Source organism: Anomaloglossus baeobatrachus, chromosome 3, assembly GCF_048569485.1.
Source record: "Anomaloglossus baeobatrachus isolate aAnoBae1 chromosome 3, aAnoBae1.hap1, whole genome shotgun sequence".
NCBI lineage: Eukaryota > Metazoa > Chordata > Amphibia > Anura > Aromobatidae > Anomaloglossus > Anomaloglossus baeobatrachus.
In genome coordinates this window covers 487,963,515-487,987,708 of record NC_134355.1, presented here as the reverse complement: position 1 = coordinate 487,987,708, position 24,194 = coordinate 487,963,515, and the positions used below count along the sequence as shown (strand labels likewise).

At 48.3% G+C, this 24,194-nt stretch overlaps 1 protein-coding gene across 1 annotated transcript in view; it reads left to right on the top strand.

Annotated features, from left to right (window-relative positions):
- Positions 1 to 22,245, top strand: part of SAMD7 (sterile alpha motif domain containing 7) — a 78,054-nt gene extending 55,809 nt beyond the window's left edge. The window contains exon 8 of the mRNA XM_075338557.1: positions 21,976 to 22,245. Within this exon, the coding sequence (XP_075194672.1) occupies positions 21,976 to 22,245 (270 nt within the window). The remainder of the gene's footprint in view (positions 1 to 21,975) is intronic.
- The last annotated feature ends 1,949 nt before the right edge of the window (positions 22,246 to 24,194 follow it).

Below are 24,194 nucleotides of genomic sequence, written 5' to 3'. Positions count from 1 at the left end.
AAGAACACTGCAAAGCAGGTGTGAATCAAACTGTAATCATTCCTTGCACTGTCCCTATTACTGGAAACAAAGAAACAGGGAGAATATTAGTTAACTTTCCCCATGTAGCTGCTCTTCTTGTAAAGCAGGCAGAATTTTAACACCATTTACCTGCAGATTAACCTTATATCTGCAGGTAAATTGCTTTTATGGACATGACTAGTTCCCTTTAAACTATTTTGTGTCTCACATGTTTTTATGTTTCTGTCATGCAGACTCAGTTAATCCCTAGAACTCAGTTCCAAAGTAAAATGCATGTGCTTAGCATCCTGTGGTCTAGCCATACTGCAATTACTACATTTGTTGAGTTGATGCTGCGCATTTTGCACTTAGCCATTTACACTGGTGATCTAGAGCGTTTAGCTACTGCGTGCTATATAATGGCTCTGTGACCTAAGAGGGTGTACTCGTGTGAGCATGAGGTCTTTGGTTTATCGTTTAAAATAAATAGCTACAGGCTAGGGATACAATATTAACTTGGATGAGCAGCAGCTTTATATAAAAATAATAGCTGGAAACCATAATTGTACCCAGATTAAACATTAATTCTGCACCAATATCATGCCTCCCTTCTCTTATCCAGGTTAACTTGCTATAAGTTGATCACTTTAAATGTTTGCTGTTGAAAAACACATAAAATAGAACCAGGGTGTTTATTTTTCCTCTACTCTGTATACTTTGAATAGGGAGAAAGCTGTTAATTCCTTGCCTGAGGGTACCGTCACACATAACGAGATCGCTAGCGAGATCGCTGCTGAGTCACGGTTTCTGTGACGCAGTAGCGATCCCGTTAGCGATCTTATGTGTGACACCTACCAGCGATCAGACCCCTGCTGTGAGATCTCTAGTCGTTGCAGAATGGTCCAGGCCATTTTCTTCAAAGGCGATGTCCTGCTGGGCAGCACACATCGCTGTGTTTGACGCTGTGTGACAGGGTCACAGTGACTGCCGAGATTGTTCCTGCATCGCTGGTAAGATCTGACTGTGTGACATCTCACCTGCAACCTCCCAGCGACTTACCTGCGATCCCTATCAGGTTGCATCGTTTTCGGGATCGCTGGTAGGTCGTTGTGTGTGACTGGGCCTTTAGGGTTGCCATAATGTAATGAATATATTGGACTAATTATGACAAAGGCAGGAATGCACAGGGACATTTAACTAGTGGGGGTGCTATAAGGCTTACCAAAGACTGTGAAAATTGTAGAGAAAGGGGTAGGTAAGAAAGCACTCAACCCATGACAAAATATAAGAACAATAATTTTTATTAATTGTGCAACCATAAAAACACATTACAAACCATTAGGACACCATCAAGCTTGAGGGCAAAAAACACCTTACAATACATGAACATCAAACACTAATAAAGTGCAGTGACAATATAAGTCATAGACAATATAAACATGTCCAAAGCAACAGCTAAAGCTATAATGAATATTATTCACAATCAGTTGAAATTAACCTGTGAACAACCTGGATAATGCAATGAAAGGTGAAGTGCTAGGGTTGAGAACGATCCCAAGCAATTCAATCAGGGTACATATAAGACCAAAGTTCCCAGTAAGAATAACAATTTGCAATATCTGCAGCCCACAAGCATAGTGCAGAATTAAAGTCACCCACCCAACGCATGTCACTACAGGAGCTTCATCAGGGTGGGAGGGGATCGCGTTGGGTGGGTGACTTTAATTGCTCACCCAGATTTATAGTTTACCCCACCATTTGAGCTTTTAATAGAGTACCCAAGCCATGAATTGCAAAGGTACTTCTCCATCAACACCTTAGCCAGTGAATATGGAGGATCTCTCCATACTTGTTAGGCAACTTGCTGAAAGCCATAGGGAGATTGTGTGTGACTCTCAGCTCATATGGATGCATTGCCTCAAACGCCTGCTGTAACATCTCCAATGCCTCAAACCCTGCCATAGCTACTGGCGATTCTAGGAAATACTTCCTAGGGGACATTTTCACATCTGCCTACTCCATCCCATTTTGATGGTGACTCTACTGTCTGCCATGGCTTTGTGAAGCAATTCATGGGTCACTTTGAACTTTTTCCTAACAAATTTTTCTGACTGGTCAAAAGTGGTACAGTCAAAACGAGTGAAATAAGTATTCAACATGTCACCAATCTTCTAAATAAATATATTTCTTAGGGTACTTTCACATTTGCGTTCAGCGCAGTTCGTCACTATGGAGAATAGCGCAGTCCGTTAACGCACTGCGCTATTCTCCATAGACTTGTATGAACGACGCACTGTAATGCAAGTGTCAGCGTTGCATCCGCTGGACGACGCAGCATCGTTATTTTGACGCTGTGTCGGGCGGAAGAAACACAGCATGTAACTTTTTTTGAGCAGCGCAATTCGTAGGATTTCACTGCGCATGGTTTTTTTTTTTTTTGTTTTTTTTTTTAAATCACAAACTATATTTTGTCTCCCGGTGGCCGAATGTTCAGCTGAGCGCCCGCCCGCCGGCATGTGAGAGCGCTCAGCTGAGCGCCCGGCTGCCAGCTATTGAGAGCGATCAGCTGATCGTTCACAATAGTCTGCTGCCAGTAAAACTGTAAAGAAGAAAAAAAACTAAAAAAAAAAAAAAAGCTTCCGTTATTTTGTACGATCCGTAGCATCAGTTGTGCCACTATATGCAACGCATCCGTTGCAGCCGTCACACAACGCAATGCTACGGAAGCCGTCCAACGCAAGTGTGAAAGTAGCCTAAAGGTGCTATTATGAAATTCTTACTAGATGTTGGTAACAACCCATGGAATCCACACAGGCAAATAAATCAAACCTTAGCTGTCCATAAACTTATTGATGTATAGTATAGAGAAATGACACAGCGAAAAAGTGTTGAACATGCTTACTGAAATGTATTTTATATTTTGTACAAAAGCCTTTGTTGGTGATGACAGCTTCAAGACAACTCCTTTATGGAGAAACTAGTCACATGCATTGCTCAGGTGTGATTTTGGCCTATTCTTCCCCACAAACTCTTCAAATCCTGAAGGTTTTATGGCCTCCTTCTATGAACTCTAATCTTTATTGTTTCCAATAATTTTCTATTGGATTCAGTTCTGGTGAGTGGCTGGCCATTCTAGAAGCTTTATTTTCTTTCTCTGAAACCAGTTGAGAGTTTCTTTGACTGTGTGTGTTGGGGATCATAGTCTTGCTGAAATGTCCACCCTCGTTTCATCTTCATCATCCTGGTAGATGACAGCAGATTTTTACTAAGACTGTCTAGTAGGGCCGGCTCCAGGTTTTTGTGGGCCCCGGGCGGAAGAGTCCCAGTGGGCCCCATAAACACACAGACACACACACACATACACAGATACGTACACATACATATACATATTTAAAGACAAACTCACTAAAATACATATAAACAGATAAATCTATACAGTCATATACACTGACATACATAGATACACATCATACATGCATACAGACACACACAGTTCTGCTGCATACATACAGAGACACACACTGCTCTGCTGCATACATACAGACACACAGCTCTGCTACATACCTACAGACACACACACACACGCTGCTCTGCTGCATACATACAGACATACAGACAGATACACACACTGCTCTGCTGCATACATACATATGGCCGGACAGACACACACACACTGCTGCTTCATACATACATACATACAGACACACAGCTCTGCTGCATACATACAGACACACACACTGTTCTGCTGCATACATACAGGCACACAGATACACACACACACTGCTTTGCTGCATACATACATATGGACGGACAGACACACACACTGCTGCTGCATAATATATACATACATACAGACACACAGCTCTGCTGCATACATACAAACACAAACACTGCTCTGCTGTATACATACAGGCACACAGACACACACACTGCTCTGCTGCAGACAGACACACACTGGTCTGTTGCAGACATACATACAGACACACACTGCTACAGACAGATACACACTGCTTGTTGCATACATACATACATACAGACACACACTGCTTGCTGCATACATACATACATACAGACACACACTGCTTGCTGCATACATACATACATACATACAGACACACACTGCTCTGCTGCATACATACAGACAGAAACACACTGCTTGCTGCATACATACAGACAGACACAGACTGCTTGCTGCATACATACATGTAGACAGACACTGCTTGCTGCATACATACACATAGACAGACACAGACATACTGCTCTGCTGCATACGTACATATAGACAGACAAACACATACTGCTTTGCTGCATTCATACATATAGACAGACACACACATACTGCTCTGCTGCATGCATACATACAGACAGACACACGCATACTGCTCTGCTGCATATATACATACATATATACAGACAGACACACACCTTGCTCTGCAGGGCCCAAACACGCGGCTCTGTGGGGCCCACACACACGGCTCTGTGGGGCCCACACACGTGGCTCTGCGGGGCCCACACAGACAGCTACGGGGGCCAGCACATACGACTTCAGGGAGGGGAGGGGGGGCAGGACATACATTGCACGGGGGAGAAGCCCATACAATTCACCGAGGCCCATAAATCTGGGGGCGGGGAGGGCACATACAGATCAAGGGGGGGTCCCACATACCGCTCAGGTCACTTTGGAGAGAGGGCCCACACAGCGCCGAGGGAAGCGCTGTGCTGGGGGCTGCTGACTGGCACTGCGCCTCCTTCATCTGTGGGACCGAGCAGGACGCCGTGCTAGCTCCGCCCACAGATGAAGCTCAGTCCAGGAGGACGCAGCGAATGCTGTGGTCTGCGCGCCTTAAAGGGATGGCAGCCACAGTTTCCTGCCGAGGACTGCGGTCCCCGGAACTCGGCCCGGGGGCAACAGAACTGACGAGGTCGAGTGGGCCCCACAGCTCTCCAGGGCCCCGGCATTTGCCCGGGTGTGCCGCGTGCTGACGCCGGCCCTGCTATCTAGATACATTTGTCCATTCATCCTTCCATCAATTACATGAAGTTTTCCAGTGTCTCATGCTGAAAAAAGGACCCACACCGTGATGTTTTCACCTCTAAATTTCATTTTGGGGGTGATATGCATTGCCTTTTGGCCTCCAAACACGGTGCGTATTATGGCATCCAAAGAGTTCAAGTTTGGTCTCATCTTACCAGACTATTTTCTTCCACAGTTTAACAGGCTTGTCTAAATGTTAATGAGTAGGGATGATCGAATACCTCAAATATTCGGCTTCGCAAATATTTTCTGAATAGGTCGACGCTATTCAACTATTCGCGAATATTTGATGCGCAATGTAAGTCTATGAAAAACCCGAATAACAACTATTCGGAACTATTCAGGCTTCCCATAGACTTACATTGCGCATCAAATCTTCGCATAGCGCCGACCTATTCAGAAAATATTCGCAAAGCCAAATATTTGAGGTACTCAATCATCCCTATTAATGAGCAAACTTTAAACCTGCCTGAATATGCTTTTTGTTCAGTAAAGTAGACTTGCGTGGTGAGCATGCAGACAGGCCATGTAGGTTGAGTGCATTAATTATTGTTTTCATTGAAACAACTGTACTTGCTGATTCCAGGTCTTTCTGTATTTTTGTTTCTTTCCACAAGTGCTCCTTGGCTCTTTTGATAATTCTTCTCACTCCACTGTCATAACTCTTGTAGGGAGCCACTGGTTGTGGCCAGTTTATAGTGAAATTATGTTCTTTTGACTTCCAGGTTATGGCCCCAGCAGTGCTCACAGGAACCTTCAGGATTTTAGAAATTCTTTTGTAGCCAATGCCATCAGTAGGTTTGCAACACTAAGTTGAGAAAGTCTAGAGACAGCTCACTGGTTTTACCCATCATGATATGTTTATTGTGTGGTACCCTGGTAATGAGATATCTTTTTATAGGCCATCATTTGAACCAGCTGATATAAATTTTTCACTAAGTTGCAGGATTGCTTTCTAATTACTGATAGATTTCAGCTGGTGTCATAACGTACCATGGCTTTTTGCACCTCTCTTTTGACATGTGTTCAATACTTTTTTCCTATGTCATTTCTCATTATTACACATAACTTAAAGCACCACTCCAGCGTTTTTTGTTTTGCTTTGTTTTTTATTTCAGTGCTGGAGGGGAGTAGTAGAAAGTTTTTTTACCAAAAAATAAATAAAAAAATATAAAAAAATTAAACAAGACACAAAAGTTCAAATCACCCCTCTTTTGCCCCACTGAAAATAAAAGTTTAATAAAAAAATACTCATATTTGTTATTGCTGCTTTTAGAAATGTCCAATCTATCAAAATATAAAATACATTAATCCAATCAGTGGACAACGTATTGGGAAAAAAAACAATTAAAATGTAAGATGCGGGGGGGTTTGGCAGTTGACAAGAATAAGTGATCAGAACATTATATCTACCCAAAAATGGTATCAGTAAAAATATCAGCTCAAGGTACAAACAATAAGACATCACTTAGCCCCAGATCACAAGAAATAAGAATGTTGCTGTTCTCAAAAAATGGCGCCAAAAGCAACAATTTTTTTCACAAACTTCTGAATTTTTTTTCTCTATTTAAATGAAAAATAAATCATGTTTGGTAAGTATATACTTGTACTCCCCTGGAGAATCATACTGCCAGATCAGTTTTACCATATAGTGAGCATGGTAAATAAAAATCCCCATAAATTAATTGTGGAATTGCATTTTTTTTTTGTTGTAATTTCGCCAAACTTGAAATTATTTTCCCATTTTCCACTCCACTATATCTTAAAATGAAAGGTCTCAGTCAAAACTACAACTCATCCCGCAACAAAATAAGCACTCAGAAGGTTATATTAAAAAAAAATAAAAAAGTAATCGCTCTTGGAAGAAGGGGAGGAAAAAACAAAAGTGCAAAACAGAAAATTACCATGGCGTAAAGGAGTTAATGAAATGTTTTGGATTATCCTATACCTTATTGATGTCCTCATTGTCTCCAGAATCCTGCACCCAGATCATCCTCATGTTTGCTCCATTTTGAAAAAAACTAAACAAAACCATCTCAATGGCAAACTTGCAAAATATCTCTTTGAATTCCTTAAATTGCCATTTCTCAAAGGTCTGCATATAAACCCAGAGTAAAGGGCTCTTTACACGCAGTGACATCGTGAAAGCACCCGCCCCCATCGTTTGTGCGTCACGGGCAAATCGCTGCCCGTGGCGCAAAATATTGCTAGTACCCATCACACATACTTATCTTCCTAGCGACTTCGCTGTGGACGGGAACAGCCTCTTTTCTAAGGGAGCGGTTAGTTTGGCATCACAGCGACGTCACACGGCAGGCGTCCAATAGAAGCGGAGGGGCGGAGAGCAGCCGCATGAAAGACACGCCCACCTCGTTGCCGGAGGACGCAGTTACGGTGTTGTTTGTCGTTCCTGGGGTGTCACACGTAACGATGTGTGCTGCCTCAGGAACAAAAAACAACCTGCGTCCAAAAGCAGCAACGACATTTTGGAAATGGACGACGTGTCAACAATCAATGATTTGGTAAATATTTTGCATCGTTAGCGGTCGCTTGTATGTGTCTCACGCAACGACGTCGCTAACAAGGCCGGATGTGCGTCACGAATTCCGTGACCTCAACGACATCTCATTAGTAATGTCATTGTGTGTAACAGGGCCTTAAGGCTCAGCTAATATATTCTGGATTGGTGCTAATGTGGCGCCCCTGACCTGGTCAGGCACCACTGAGTACTGCACCCATGCTGGGGACAGTACAATACAGGTAATCCAGAAGGCTGACCGAGGTGTGACTACACAGGCGCATAGTGATCAGGTCTCACACATGTACCTTTGAGAGGACCCCTGGGGATCCCAGGAGGGGGAAAAGCCTTCACCTCCACTGGAATAGTGGAGGGGGCCAAAAGCCTCCATCTCCTCTCAAGGGGTGTGGTAAGAGAGCCTGGTTGCTAGGTGGCGTAGGCAAGAACAGGAGAGGAGGGGCAGTGAGCCGGTTCAGTGTAGAGTCCAGGGAGCTCAGAGGAGAGCAGACCCCTGGGGCTGTTGCAGTCTGACAGCGTCCGCGCAGTGGCTACCGACGGGGGAGAATGGTCACCTAGGGGTGCTACCCGAAACCCATCTCAGCTAGAGAGAGCACGGAGTGGGAAGTAAGGAGACTGCTAGGGAGTACCAGGCCCAAACGGGCGGCAGATCCCGGAGCGGGGATAGATCCAACTTTCCTTGCTAAACCTGCCGATGTGGGGCCCTCAAAGCCCACACCACAACACCCAAAAGCCGCAGCCACGTAGCCACAGTTAGGGCCCATAGTTCACAGGAGGCAAGCAGCTGGAGTGATCTGGTCCAGGCGACAAGCAAACGGCAAACCAACGAAGGGGAGAGAGGCTTCAGCATCTTCCCTGGGTGACCCCCATAGGGACTAAAAGTCGGGGTTACTCCAAACCACCAAGGGCTAAGGAAGGCGAGTCGGTAGTCACCCTCACCAGTCAGCCTGAAGGACACCTGGTTCCAGCCTGGTTAATCCCAGCTACGCCCGGGTTACTCACCCTGCCATCTGAAGTGAGTAAAACCCCTGAAAGACATTCTGCTTGTGTGGAGTTATTCTGCGCCTTGTGGTTCTACACACCTACACAGGGCCCTGGGGCTTGCCTCACTCTCAGGAGGCTACTACAACCGACTGCACCCACCATCAGCCCCAGGCATCCCTTAATCTGCAGTGGCGGTCCCCACTGACCGCAATTCTGAGAGTGGCGTCACGACAAACAGAAGATTTCCTACCGGTGACAAGATCCAGCTGCGTGGAGTCCCTGAAGGTAATGCACCGACACAGCGTTAGCGGGGCTTCACATCTGGCGTCACGAACAGGATAAGGACTAGACCTGTTCAGACAGGTGACCATGTGCCTGGGCGGTCCGCTTGAAAAATTGGAAGCGCCGCCATATTGCCACCATGAAAAGCGCGCTGAAAAACAACAGCAGCCCGCGCTGGAAGAAGTTGCCGCCCACGAAGAGGTGTGGCTACCCAGAGATCCCCTGCAGAGTTCTGACCTCGCTTGTGAAGAGAGCGGAAGCGTCCAGAGACGGCGGAGCAGAAGGGAAGCCAGCAGCTTGTTGCTAGAGAAAATGGCGTCTGAGTGCAGAGACCCAGAGCCAGGCTCCGCTGCCTGGTGGTGTCGGGAGCTCGCCGAGTTCTGCGATCAACTGGAAGCCAGGGTCGGAAGGCTGATTAGAGAGGGACGGACGGAGTTTCTGTGGATGACCGCGGCAGTTCAGGCCTACGAGGAGAGGGCCACGCGCCGAGTGCCAGACCGGGTGGTGACGACTCAGACCCCGATGCTGCTACCGATGGGTGAGTCCAGTGTTGCCCCTGCCAGCACGAATGCCCCGACCCCTGCTGTCACGCCCGCAGTCCCTGAAGAGGCGCCCGGTGTGGCGACGCTGAGCCAGGCCGCAGCCACGCCAGGTGCGGCCCGCCAAGCCCAGGCCGCCGCAGCGATGCCCTGCTCGGCCCGCAAAGAACCGGCTGCCACCGCGACCCTCATCCGCGCCGCAGGCGTGACGCTGACCCAGGCCGCCGCCATGCTAGGCCCGGCCCGCCGAGACCCCACCGCCGCAGCAACGCTCGTCCGCGCCGCAAGTGAGGTGCTGAACCAGGCCGCAGCCACGCCAGGTGCGGCCCGCCAAGCCCAGACTGCTGCAGCGACGCCCAGCCCAGCCTGTACAGAGCCCCCTGCAACAGCGACGCTGATCCAGGCCGCCGCCATGCCAGGCGCGGCCCGCCAGGACCAGGCCGCCGCCATGCCAGGCGCGGCCCGCCAAGACCAGGCCGCCGCCATGCCAGGCGCGGCCCGCCAAGACCAGGCCGCCGCCATGGCAGGCGCGGCCCGCCAAGACCAGGCCGCCGCCATGCCAGGCGCGGCCCGCCAAGACAAGCCCGTACAAGTATTTACCCCGGCCTGCAAGGCCAGAGCAGACACCGCTCCCCAGTCTAAGGAAGTCCCTACTAGGAAATCCCTGGTAGGTGAGGACCCCGCATACTGGCAGCTGAAGGCTGACCTGGAGGCCAAGTTCCCACAGGAGATGGTGGACCGGTACATGCTCCCTCCGCACACCCCCAAGGCAACTCCTGCCGCCACTACGCCAAAGAGTTCCCCGTCCGGGCCTGCCGATGAAAGCCCATCCCCAGCACTGCCACCGAAGGAGTGCTCAGAAGAACTAAGGGGGAGGGGAGGCCAGGAAGCTGAGGAGCTGACCCCAGAGCCAACAGCAGTGGATCCATGCCCAGAGCCAGAGATGCTGCCATACTCCCGCTGGGATGAAGAAGACCCGATACCGTCTGCTGAGGAAGATCTGCCCAAAAGCCTCACCTGGGAGTTTGTAAGCTGTACTCTGCAGAATCCAGCCCGCAAGACACGGCGTCATAGCAGAACACAGTTTTCCCCTGCACCACAGTCTCCAGAGAATAAAAAGGAAATCACGGCCAGAGATTTGGAGGAAAAACGGTTCCTGAGAAGGTCCAAAGCCCAGGTCAGAGGACCCCTTTGTAGAGGAGTAGTAGAAGATTTCAGCCTAAAATCAGGATACGGCTTCATAGTAGCACCAGGTATAAAAGAAGGCATTTTTGTCAATAGAAGGGACGTTAGAGCTAATTTGCCCAGAGGACATCCTGGAAGGAACCTAAGAATGGGAGATTCAGTGCAATTTACAATGCATCAAGGAGAAAGAGGCTGGTATGCGCTTGATGTAACACCCTGTCCTAAAGAAAGAGTAACAGACACAGAAGAAGAAAGGAAAGACAGAGATAGAGAAAGAACGGATAAGGAACCTACTGATGAGACTACCACGGACGAAGAAAGAGGTCAAGAAAGCAACAGGTGCCGCAGCCCTACAGGCCCAAGCCCTGGTGAGGAGGAATCTGCATAAAATAAAGAAAGAAATACAGCAAGTTACCAGTTTGATAAGTTTTGAAAAAGTTTGCAACGTTACAAGTTTAAGCAATGTGCCCACATAAACTGATGTGAGAAATGAACCTTAAGGCTATGAACTGGCTATAGCCACAAACTCTCGCAGTGTAAATAGTTACACCAGAGGCACCACCACCAGAGCCAGCCTGTTTAGGGGCTTGGCTCGTCTGCAACCAGGGAGCACGTCCGTATATAGGGCCTTGGCTCACCTGCAACCAGAGAGCATGCCTGTTTATGGGGCCTGGCTCTCCACCACAAAGAGGGTACCTGGTCAGCACCAATTGTGGAGGCCGCCTCTGCATCCTGCCAGAAGAGGCTGAAGGCGCGGATCCACCAGGCCAGGTATACCCTTAAACCACCAGCCCATGAAAGCCGCCTCTACATCCTGCCAGAAGTGGCTGAAGGCGCGGCCAACGTGAAAGGGTTTTGGGTGGGTTAACGGACTTGTGGGTGGAGGGTGGTGATGTATGGTACCTGGTGATCTTAAAATGTTTTACATGTTTTAATGTTTTATGCATTTTAAAATGTTGTCTTGCAGCCCGAGGACGTGCTGGTGATAACTAAGGGGGAATGTGGCGCCCCTGACCTGGTCAGGCACCACTGAGTACTGCACCCATGCTGGGGACAGTACAATACAGGTAATCCAGAAGGCTGACCGAGGTGTGACTACACAGGCGCATAGTGATCAGGTCTCACACATGTACCTTTGAGAGGACCCCTGGGGATCCCAGGAGGGGGAAAAGCCTTCACCTCCACTGGAATAGTGGAGGGGGCCAAAAGCCTCCATCTCCTCTCAAGGGGTGTGGTAAGAGAGCCTGGTTGCTAGGTGGCGTAGGCAAGAACAGGAGAGGAGGGGCAGTGAGCCGGTTCAGTGTAGAGTCCAGGGAGCTCAGAGGAGAGCAGACCCCTGGGGCTGTTGCAGTCTGACAGCGTCCGCGCAGTGGCTACCGACGGGGGAGAACGGTCACCTAGGGGTGCTACCCGAAACCCATCTCAGCTAGAGAGAGCACGGAGTGGGAAGTAAGGAGACTGCTAGGGAGTACCAGGCCCAAACGGGCGGCAGATCCCGGAGCGGGGATAGATCCAACTTTCCTTGCTAAACCTGCCGGTGTGGGGCCCTCAAAGCCCACACCACAACACCCAAAAGCCGCAGCCACGTAGCCACAGTTAGGGCCCATAGTTCACAGGAGGCAAGCAGCTGGAGTGATCTGGTCCAGGCGACAAGCAAACGGCAAACCAACGAAGGGGAGAGAGGCTTCAGCATCTTCCCTGGGTGACCCCCATAGGGACTAAAAGTCGGGGTTACTCCAAACCACCAAGGGCTAAGGAAGGCGAGTCGGTAGTCACCCTCACCAGTCAGCCTGAAGGACACCTGGTTCCAGCCTGGTTAATCCCAGCTACGCCCGGGTTACTCACCCTGCCATCTGAAGTGAGTAAAACCCCTGAAAGACATTCTGCTTGTGTGGAGTTATTCTGCGCCTTGTGGTTCTACACACCTACACAGGGCCCTGGGGCTTGCCTCACTCTCAGGAGGCTACTACAACCGACTGCACCCACCATCAGCCCCAGGCATCCCTTAATCTGCAGTGGCGGTCCCCACTGACCGCAATTCTGAGAGTGGCGTCACGACAAACAGAAGATTTCCTACCGGTGACAAGATCCAGCTGCGTGGAGTCCCTGAAGGTAATGCACCGACACAGCGTTAGCGGGGCTTCACACTTCAAATCTTTCTAGGCTTTGCAAACTACTATTCCAAGTTTAATAAACACTTCTCTATAGTGGTAACTGGTCTTATGGCCCTCATTTGGAAGGTCATTAATTATTGAAACTGTACGGATTCTGCTGTTCAAGTCTTCTTTCCACAATGCTTCTCTTCTACACTACACTGATGTTGATAGGCCATACCTCCTAGAAGTGGATGCCTCTGTTTTTGGTGTAGAAGGCGTTGTATCACAAAATTCTTCAGAATCTAAATACTGCTTGCAGGTTGTTCTCCAAGAAAATTTCTCTGGCAGAACGGAATTACTCCAAATGGTGTCATCTACAGTACTTGAAGGAGCAAAGTATGTGGTCACCATCTGTTTGGAATAAAAAATCCTGGAGTATAGTCAGGCTCCCTGGTGACTGAATCTCTGTCAATCCTGATGGTCACTCTTCTTCTATTGGTTTGACTTCATTCTCACCTACTGTCTGACTTGGAAGAGCTTCGTTATTGATACACTACCAAGATCCTTGGATCTATGTGACATCCTGGTAGAAGTGCCCTCACATACAGTGGGAAAATATGTATTTGATACACTGCCGATTTTGCAACTTTTCCCACCTACAAAGAATGGACAGATCTGTAATTTTTATAGTATGTACACTTCAATTGTAACAGACAGAATAAAAAAAACTCTAGAAAATCTCATTCACTTTCGGGGCTGCTCATTACCTTCATTGCATATGCACTGCTTTCCCCGCCCACCAGCATCTGTGATCGATTGCAGTCAGAAGCGCCTGCAGCCTGTGTGACAACGTCTGACGCTTCCAATCAAAGACCCGGACTGTGGGTCTATCGTACAGTAAAAAGAAATAAATAAAAAAACTGGCGTAGGGACCCCCATTTTATGATACCCAGCCATGATAAAGCATACTGATAGAGGCTGCAGCCCCCAGTTCTGCGCATAGTTTGGCTGTGTATCAAAATAAGACGAAAGGCATGCAGCTTTTTTTTTTTTCTTACTAATTCCTAGTGTTTTTCATATCTCCTTACTATATCCATAGATCCTAAATAAATTCTCTCCTGTTGTCAATACAACTGCATCTGATCGTGACATTGAGTATGAAAATAAGAAAATTGTGGGCTATAGGAAGGTTAATGGGAACCTCTTCTACTTCATAGACTAAAATAGATATGTTCACGAAGTAAGATACTGATTCATTAATGATATAGCAGTGCTCCAATCTTGTTCAGGACATTTCATGCCAAACATTCTTTTCGTTCTGTTACAAACTCTTCTGGGAGTTGCACTAGAAAGGAGGTCCTGTTACTAACTTATCCAGGTAGAAGCGCAGGGCCTGCCTCCTAACTCCTGTAGCATTTTCCCTTTGTAATGAGGCGAACAGCTCTGACTGTTTTTTGACTGAAAAGGACATGGAGACTGACATTACACAGGATGGTGCTGCCACCTTGTGGACAAGTGCTGAAATTGCTCGAGGGGCGGACACTGTAAAATCTGATCCCCTCCCACAAACACTGGTTGTACAGGAAAAAAGTGCGGGAAAAAGCTCACTGAGCCACTGGAGCTGTATCAGAGCAGACCTGCCTCGGACTGCCCTCATCGCTGAAGTGTGAGGGATTGCCAGAACGGCTGCAGATGAGATACTGGATTCAAGGGACCTCCGGACCTTCTCCTTCCTCCATACCAAGAGACTGTATGCTAGTCCTCTGGCGAGAGGGCTGAAGATTTCCCCATCTCTGCTCCTTGGAGTCGCCGCCGTTTACCCAGAGTCCAGGCCTGCTACATGGGAGCTCTCCCTCCTTGTGTTTTGGACTGGTAATGTAACCCATAGGGCAAGTCAGGGACAGAATTCTTGTTTATCATTGCTGTTTTTTTTGTATTCTGTGCCGTGTGTCCGAAGTTAGAGACTCGGATAGCAAACCCTGATTATGTGTGCTGCTAAGCCAGCTGCGTGTGTCATTGAAATGTTTACCAGTAAAGAAATGTACCCTTGCATAAAATCTGAGCGTGGGGATTTTGTTGGCGCAGATTATGGGAACTCAGCCGCGGTCTTACCCGTGGCCACTTCATCTGGCGTAGTCGGCAGGATCTGTGACCAGCAAAATCCCCTCCCGGTGGTAGCTTATAGTCAGACAGCTCCTCCGGCGTCTATTGTAAATCAAGTGAGAAAGTTTAATGGACGGAATTACCCTGTACCTGAATGGGCGGAACAACTTAGGATAGTGGGGGAAATGTATAATGCTGACCCTAAGACCTTAGCGGAAATGGCTATGCTGACATTAGAGGGGGAAGCATGGACGACGGTCAGACTGGAGACGGTTAGGGGCCAGCGTACATTAGATGACTTGGTGCGGGTGCTAGAGAACACCTATGGGCCGACCAGATACCTGGGAACACTGCGCTACATGTTCTTCCAGCGTACACAGCTCGAGTGGGAGGACATTCCTCGATATGCGAACGCCCTCCAAGTACTGCTGGAACAAGCCTGCAAAAATGGAGAAAATCTAGCTGGTACATCCTCCCGCGACCTGGTGCTGAGGGACCAATTCGTAATAGGACTGAGAGATCCGTATCTCAACCGCTCATTGCAGGACTTACTCCGGATAAATCCAGCCCTTACGTTTGCTGAGGTTAAACAAGAAGCCATAGAACGTTCTAGGGGACCTGTTATGGGAACAGAGACTTGTACCGCTACTTGCAGATCCATGTACAGTACAAATACTCCGAACAGCGACACAGAGGAACTGAAGCAGATGGTGGCAGATTTACAGAAGCAGGTGCTGCAGCTCACATTAGACCAACAGGCGGATAGGCAAGTGAGACGGCAACCTAGCCGGCCTATGGGGAAGTGCTGGACATGTGGTGACCCCCGTCACAAAGCAAACCGTTGCCCCAAGAACTCCTTCCAACCCGACCCGCAGCCGTTCCATCGAGTGGACTCTCAAACAACCCAGCAAGCGGCGTTTCACTCGAAACAGCGGATGGAACCCCAGGCCGATCCACTAGAACCGCCAAGCCATGCCTCTCAACAGCGGGCACCTTTAAACTAGACACCCCGGCTGAGGAGGCTTACTCGACCGGGAAGACCACGGAGAAAAGGAGCCAACAAAGGAGCAAGCTTGCATTAAACAGTCCTACACTGAAAGTAATGCTAGAGGGAGTTGCCGTGCAAGGACTAATGGATACTGGATCCCAGGTGTCCACCATCTCAGAACAGTTTTACGAGAAATATCTACAACCACGGGCTGCTTATGACCCGAATACCGTCATCAAGATCAAAGCGGCCAATAATCTACCCATTCCAGTAACGGGAGTAGCTTGGATGAGCACCGAAATGTGTGGACAGGTCCTCGGGAAGAGGGGGATAATCGTGGTCAAAGAAGGCTTCGGTTCGGACACGCCCATGATTATTGGGATGAACATCCTGAAAGACCTGGACCTGCTATTGTTTACCAAGCGGGGACCCAAGTACTGGCAGGAAGTTACCACACACGGGGCCACCCGCCGAGCATTCCGAAGAGTGGTTCGGGCCTGCAGCCTACAGCAAATGGCAGAGGAACAACGGCCCATAGCCACTATCACCGTGCCTCGCCACACTAGGATCACCTTACCGGCTGAAAAGGAGACAATTATCTTGCTACCCCTTAGCACCACAAGACCGCTTGAAGGCGTGCAGGTACTGATTGAGCCGCAAACCCCGAGGAAGGGAAAATTGAACCCATTAGTCGCTCGCACTCTGGCTGTCGTGAGGAGGGGAAGGATCCCTGTCCGGCTGAGCAATACGGCTAGTGTAGGCGTCGACCTAGAAGCGGGGACACAGCTCGCCAGAGTCTACGCCCTACCTACAGAGGTGAATCCCAGGGGCCCCTTCCAGTTTGCCCGATCGACAGAGGGAGACTGGACAGTGACTGTTTCTGCCATGGCCACCGCCACAGATGACACTGAAGCTGGAAAGGAGCTGCTAGAGAAGTGTCAGCTGGATACATCCCAATACTCTAAACAGGAAGTGTCACGGGTGGAAAAACTACTACAGGAACACCAGGCGTCCTTTGCCCGGCATGACACCGACTTTGGATGCACCACCAGTATCCAACACGAGATCCCTACGGGTAACGCTTCTCCTATCCGTGAGAGATACCGGCAGATACCACCCCAGCAATACCAAGAAGTGAAAAGCCTCCTGAATTCCATGCTCCATGCCGGAGTGGTACGAGAGAGCCAGAGCCCCTGGGCTGCACCGGTGGTAATAGTTAAAAAGAAAGACGGATCCCTGAGGTTCTGTGTGGACTACCGCTGCCTGAATGCTTGCACCACCCGGGACTCATACCCTTTGCCGAGGATCGAAGAATCCCTGACGGCTCTGAAGAAAGCCAAGTATTTTTTCTACCTGGATCTGGCCAGCGGCTATTGGCAGGTACCCATGAGCGAAAAGGACAGAGAAAAGACCGCTTTCATCCTACCCATGGGTCTGTACGAGTTTGACAGGATGCCCTTCGGCCTGAACAACGCGCCAGGAACTTTACAGAGGCTGATGGACCGCTGCTTGGGAGACTTCAATTTCGACTTCACCCTCATCTACCTTGATGACATTGTGGTCTATTCAGCCACGTTCGAAGAACATCTACAGAAGCTGGGCCGCGTATTCCAGAGGCTAAGGGAACATGGCCTGAAGTTGAAACCCAGCAAGTGCTGTCTTCTACAGCAGGAGATCGATTACCTGGGCCACAGGATCTCGGCCGAAGGTGTACAACCATCGCCGGAGAAAATAGCCGCTGTACGGGACTGGCCACAGCCCACAACTGTCAAGGAGGTCCGGGCTTTCCTGGGACTGGCAGGCTACTACCGTCGGTTCGTCAAGAACTTCGCCCGGCTTGCCGCACCACTGCATGACCTGCTTCGAGGGACTACCAACAGTCCCAGAGGACGCCGCATCAATTGGGGGCCTACCCAAGAAGAGTCCTTCCAAGCTCTAAAGGGTGCCTTGACGTCGTCCCCCATCCTGGCATATGCAGATTACACCCTGCCCTTTCAATTACATACTGACGCCAGCCTACAGGGTCTGGGGGCAGTACTCTCACAGGTACAAGAAGGCAAGGAACGTGTTGTAGCCTATGCCAGTAGGTCCCTACATGAAGGTGAAAAGAATCCCACCAATTACAGTTCATTCCGGCTGGAGCTGTTGGCCTTGATGTGGGCAATGACTGAGAAATTTGCTAGATATCTGACGGGGCAGAAGTACTAGTCCTGACGGACAACAACCCGTTGTCCCACTTAGAAAATGCGAAACTTGGGGCTATGGAGCAGCGATGGATGGCTCGGCTCTCCAAGTTTAACTACAAGATTAAATATAGAGCTGGGGCTGAAAATCAGAATGCGGACAGCCTGTCCAGAAGGACATCCCCCTCGCCCACTAAGGACCGGGACGAAGAGCTGGAAGGAGACGAGATGCCTGACTTCACAAGATTAGCCCGGCAGATGATGGTTTGCCGCCAGTATGCTGTGGATGAGGCTGGCACTCCAGTAGGGTCCCCACTGTCCCCACAGGAATGGTGCAGAATCCAGGACCAGAATGCTGAATGTGCCCTACTCAAACAATGGGTGAAGCAGCAGCAGAAGCCGTCCTCTGACACGCGGTCACGACTGTCCACCAGTACCCTGACCCTGCTCAGCCAATGGGATCATCTGATTCTGAGAGAAGGAGTGCTATACCGGAGGATCTTCCTTTCCCATATGCTGGAGGAGTGCCTACAGGTTGTAGTGCCGGCCCAAATGGTCCGTGAGATGGTGGGAGAAGCACAGAAGAGGAACGGCCACTTTGGAATAGACAAGACCTTCCGGTGGGTCCAACAGTCCATCTACTGTCCGGGACTCCGCAAGCTGGTTGAAGATGTCTGCCAAGCCTGTCGCACCTGTGAGCTTTACAAGTCCGCTGAGCAGCGTGCACCTGTCCAAACAGTTGAGACATCCCGGCCCCTTGAGCTGTTGATGGTGGACTACCTGTCGATTGGGACGGCGAGTGGTGGCTACCAATACTGTCTGGTTATGGTAGACCATTTCACAAAATTCGCAGTTGCTGTTGCTACCAAAGATCAGACTGCCGAGTCAGCTGCGCGGGCCATCTGTCGACAGTTCATCCAGGTCTATGGGTGTCCGGAGAGGTTGCACTCTGATCAGGTCGCTTGTTTTGAAGGTCAAATTATCAAGGAGCTGCATCAGATGTATGGGATCCAGAAGTCCAGAACCACCCCTTACCACCCACAGGGGAATGGTGCGTGTGAGCGCTTTAACCGGACTCTACTCCAGTTGATCCGCACCTTAGCCGATGACAAGAAAGACCAATGGCCCCAATTCCTTCCGGATCTAGTGTGGGCCTACAACAATCAAGTCCACTCCGTGACGGGTTTTACCCCACACACTCTTCTCTTTGGCCGCCCAGGAAAAGGGGTCCATGACCTAAACCTGACCAGTCCTGAAAAAAATACCGGCGGTACCTATCCATCCTGGCTACACACTCATCGTCAGAAGATGGAAACTGTATACCGACTGGTAGGCCAACAAATCCGGGGCCAGAGACATGCTGACCCGCTCCCCGTACAGGAAGAACCCTTAGAAGTAGGACAGCTAGTCCTGGTTCGTATTAAGAAGCCTCAAGGAAAACTCCAAGCTAAGTGGGAAGCTGAAGTCTATCAGGTAGTTGAGCGCCCCTACCCTGATGGTCATGTGTACAGAGTCCGCGGCGAAGATAGCGGCAACTCTCGCACCTTGCACCGGAATATGTTGCGCCCCTGCCGATCCCAGCCTGACTCCCTGACCACAGTACCCGGTGAGGACGACACTGCTGACAGGACTGACACCATTGACATTACTCAGCATAGTGACCTTGTTGACTCCGGGACTGGTTACCCGCCTGCACAGACTGGCCCTTCCTCTAGGGAACTGACGGAGGTAGAGAGTGTAACCGGTGATAGAGTGGAGGGAAATCAACCTCTGCGGCGTACTACCCGCACCACTGCCGGGGTTCCTCCTGGGCAGTCTTATAGGGACCAGTATGTATGGCCCGCTTCTCAGCCTCCCCCTGCCACAGCCTCAGTCCTCGCTGCCCTGGAACCTGTGAATGTTGACAGGGACTGCCAACCTTTCAGTGGGGGGATATGTAATGAGGCGAACAGCTCTGACTGTTTTTTGACTGAAAAGGACATGGAGACTGACATTACACAGGATGGTGCTGCCACCTTGTGGACAAGTGCTGAAATTGCTCGAGGGGCGGACACTGTAAAATCTGATCCCCTCCCACAAACACTGGTTGTACAGGAAAAAAGTGCAGGAAAAAGCTCACTGAGCCACTGGAGCTGTATCAGAGCAGACCTGCCTCGGACTGCCCTCATCGCTGAAGTGTGAGGGATTGCCAGAACGGCTGCAGATGTGATACTGGATTCAAGGGACCTCCGGACCGTCTCCTTCCTCCATACCAAGAGACCGTATGCTAGTCCTCTGACGAGAGGGCTGAAGATTTCCCCATCTCTGCTCCTTGGAGTCGCCGCCGTTTACCCAGAGTCCAGGCCTGCTACGTGGGAGCTCTCCCTCCTTGTGTTTTGGACTGGTAATGTAACCCATAGGGCAAGTCAGGGACAGAATTCTTGTTTATCATTGCTGTTTTTTTGTGTTCTGTGCCGTGTGTCCGAAGTTAGAGACTCGGATAGCAAACCCTGATTATGTGTGCTGCTAAGCCAGCTGCGTGTGTCATTGAAATGTTTACCAGTAAAGAAATGTACCCTTGCATAAAATTTGAGCGTGGGGATTTTGTTGGCGCAGATTATGGGAACTCAGCCGCGGTCTTACCCGCGGCCACTTCACCTTTACAGTTGTCCACACTGGGTTTCTCAGGTATCTCGGCAAACTCCTCTGAGATTATCACAATAGACCTTTTAAGACTGATTCTGGAAGAGGTCAGGTGTTGTTATTAAGTAGCATGGCCCACAATTGTCTTGTTTGTAAGGACTGGGCTACTACTTCTCTTGGTTCAACTCCAGCAATGAGTCTGTCATCTCCTCAGCTTCTTCTGACTTCTATTCTATGGCCACAGCAATTTCCACACCAAGCTCTCAGCAAGTTACCAATTTCTCGCAACTGTTCCCTGTCTTGTTCACACCTGGCCACTAAAATCAAGGCCTATACTACACGGTTATCCTTTAGTAAACAATTTTATCACTGCACTGTAAGTTCCAGTTGACATATATTGCTGCTATAGACTATGTTCCTTGCTGAAAGATACCAGACTAAATTTAATTCTCTGTTTTACCATTGAGTATTCATTACCATGGAATAAGATCCCAAAATGCATTTACTTCTGTTATATCTCTTATTAATTGCCTGGCTGGAATATATCAGACTGCATTTTTGTGAAAAATTGAAACTTTGCTGGAAGATACTAGTTTCCTATAAATTCATTGTTCCTATGTGTATCTGCATTCCTGGCTTAGCTTCATCTGTTTTACCTGCTCTGCTTAACTGTCTGACAACCTTGCTGATCCACGTATAAATATAATCGAACCCGAGATTCGGTGTTCAGTGTTTGTACCAAACACAGACTTTACAAAAAAACAGAGTTCAGGTTCGGAGTTCAGGTGCTTTACATAGGCAAATCACTAGCGCGTGCATTGCTGTGCTCGGGTACACTCGGTGTTCAGCCCAGTGCGAGCCGCTTGCAGTGTTTGAACGGCTCGCACTGAGGGTAAAAACAACATGATCATATGTAGTGGGTACAAAAGAAATAGTTGAAAAACCCTGCCCACCCGCCTCCTCCTCCTCCGCCTCTGTTTATAGCTGGCTGCATGTGGGCAGAGACCAGAACTTCCCAATCAGTAACTTCAATTGGTGTTCAGGTCAAGTCCGGATCCCAAACTGAACTTTATCTAAAGTCTGGATGAACCTGCCAAACCGAACTTCCACGGGTTCGCTCTTCTCTATCCACTTCTAATCTGTCAAGACCTGCTCCACTTCACCGTCACCTCCAGTCTGCTTTGCTCACCCAGACCTACAGCTTAAAAAAATCCATCTCACCAGGAAAGCTTTTAAAAGAAGAAAAAAGTAAAATAGTGTACACCTATGTAAAACAATTCAGGTTTTTCAATAGAGGAATTATTATTATTGTATATAATATCATATGTGTTTCCTCCTACACCCACTACAGATAGTTGATCTCCATTTAGTTGTTTGATTTATATTCATATTTAAGCTTTTTTTCTGATTTTCTTTTTCTAGATCTGCTGCCGCTTGGGTAACATATTTCATATGACAAGCTTACCATTACCTGGTCCTGTGTCGTCAGCAGCTCCAGTGCCCTCTGATCAACCACCTGAAATTATATCACCTACCACATGCAGCACTAATAACACAACTGCAACTAGTCCATGTGCTCATGATTCAGACACGTTAAGAGCTACAGAAATGTCAACATCGGAAAATAAAGACAATCCCTGTGATTTGTCATCAGCACTAAATGAATTTCCAGTGAATTTACTAAAAGTATGAATACCATATGCTAAACTATACGACAGCCATAGAATTTTTACACAGAAGTCTCTTTAAAGCCCCACTCCAGTGTTTTTATTTTTTGTTTTTATTTCAGCTCTGACATGGTGCTTTAAACCCAAGTTCCCTACCCCAGATCTTATACACACCCTCTAGTCGCTCCGGTCCGTCTTATGCAGTTTGTGACCTGCCAACTCGCTCCAGTGTTTCATGGAGTGAACTGGAAGTCATATAGAACGAGGCTCTCATAGACTTGTATTGATTTGTGACCTCCGGTGACTCTATGAAATAATGAAGCAAGCCGGCAGGTCACGAACTGCCAAAGACGAATCGAAGTAATGATGAAACAGATGAAGGGGGTGAGTATAAGACAGAGCAGGAGACTAAAGGCCGCTTTACACACTACGATTTAGCTAACGATCTCATGAGCGACGTGACACACCCAGATCGTAGTTACGATTTGCCGAGATCGCACATAGGTCGTTTATTAGTGGTCACACGTAACGATCGCACAAGCGACGCAAAATCGTTCAGCGATATATTGTTTGACCAAGGCGGTCGTGTGGATGTTGTTCGTCGTTTGCAGGGTGTCAAACGTACCAATATGTCTGCTGCAATCCAAAGGATGAACAATATTTTGAAAGTGAACGACATGTCAACGATTAACGATTTTCAACCTATTTGAGATAGTTCGGATTCGCACTTAGGTGTCACACGCAACGACGTCGCTAACGATGCCGGATGTGCGTCACGAAATCCGTGACCTCAACGACATATCGTCAGATAAATCGTAGCGTGTAAAGCGGCCTTTAGATTTAATGCACCACTCTAGCCATAAAATAAAAAAAATGCTGGAGTGGTGCTTTAACCCCTTCACGACCGGCCGATTTTTCGCTTTCCGTTTTTTTTTTTCGCCATTCTTTTTCTGAGAGACGTAACTTTTTTATTTTTCAGTCAATATGGTCATGTGAGGGCTCATTTTTTGCGGAACGAGCTGTACTTTTAAATGAAACCATCAGTTTTCCCATATAGTGTACTAGAAAATGGCAAAAAAATTCCAAATGCTGAAAAATTGCAAAAAAAGTGCGATAGCACTATGGTTTTTGAGATATTTTATTCACTGTGTTCACTATATGGTAAAACTGATGTGTGGGTGTGATGCCTCAGGTCAGTGCGAGTTCGTAGACACCAAACATGTATAGGTTTACTTTTATATAAGGGGTTAAAAAAAATCGGAAGTTTGTCCGAAAAAAGTGGCGCACGTTTTACGCCATATTCCGTGACCCGTAGCGTTCTCATTTTTCGGGATCTTAGGCTCAATGACGGCTTATTTTTTGCGTCTCGAGCTGACGTTTTTAACGGTACCATTTTTGCGCAGATGCTACGTTTTGATCGCCTCTTATTGCATTTTGCGCAAAAGTTGTGGCGACAAAAAAACGTCGTTTTGGCGTTTGGAATTTTTTTGCCGCTACGCCGTTTACTGATCAGATTAATTGATTTTATATTTTGATAGATTGGGCGTTTCTGAACGCGGCGATACCAAATGTGTGTAAATTTTTTATTTTTTTAACCCTTTAATTTTCAATGGGGCGAATGGGGGGTGATTTGAACTTTTAGGTTTTTTTTTAATTTTTTAAAACTTATTTTTTAACTTTTTTTTTTTATTTTACTAGTCCCCCTAGGGGGCTATTGCGATCAGCATTCCGATCGCTCTGCAGTATCTGCTGATCACAGCTGCAAGGCTGTAAACAGCAGATACGCTCTCTTTCTCTTTTGCTGTGCCCCGGGCACAGCGAAAGTGAAACTAAGTCAGGTGTAGTACAGGAGTCATCACATGACCCTGTGCTACCATGACAACTATCGGGAGTCACATGATCGCGTCACGTGACTTCCGGTTTCGGCGGTAAGTAAAAACTTTACCGCGATCGCGCTTATAATGGCGCTGTCAT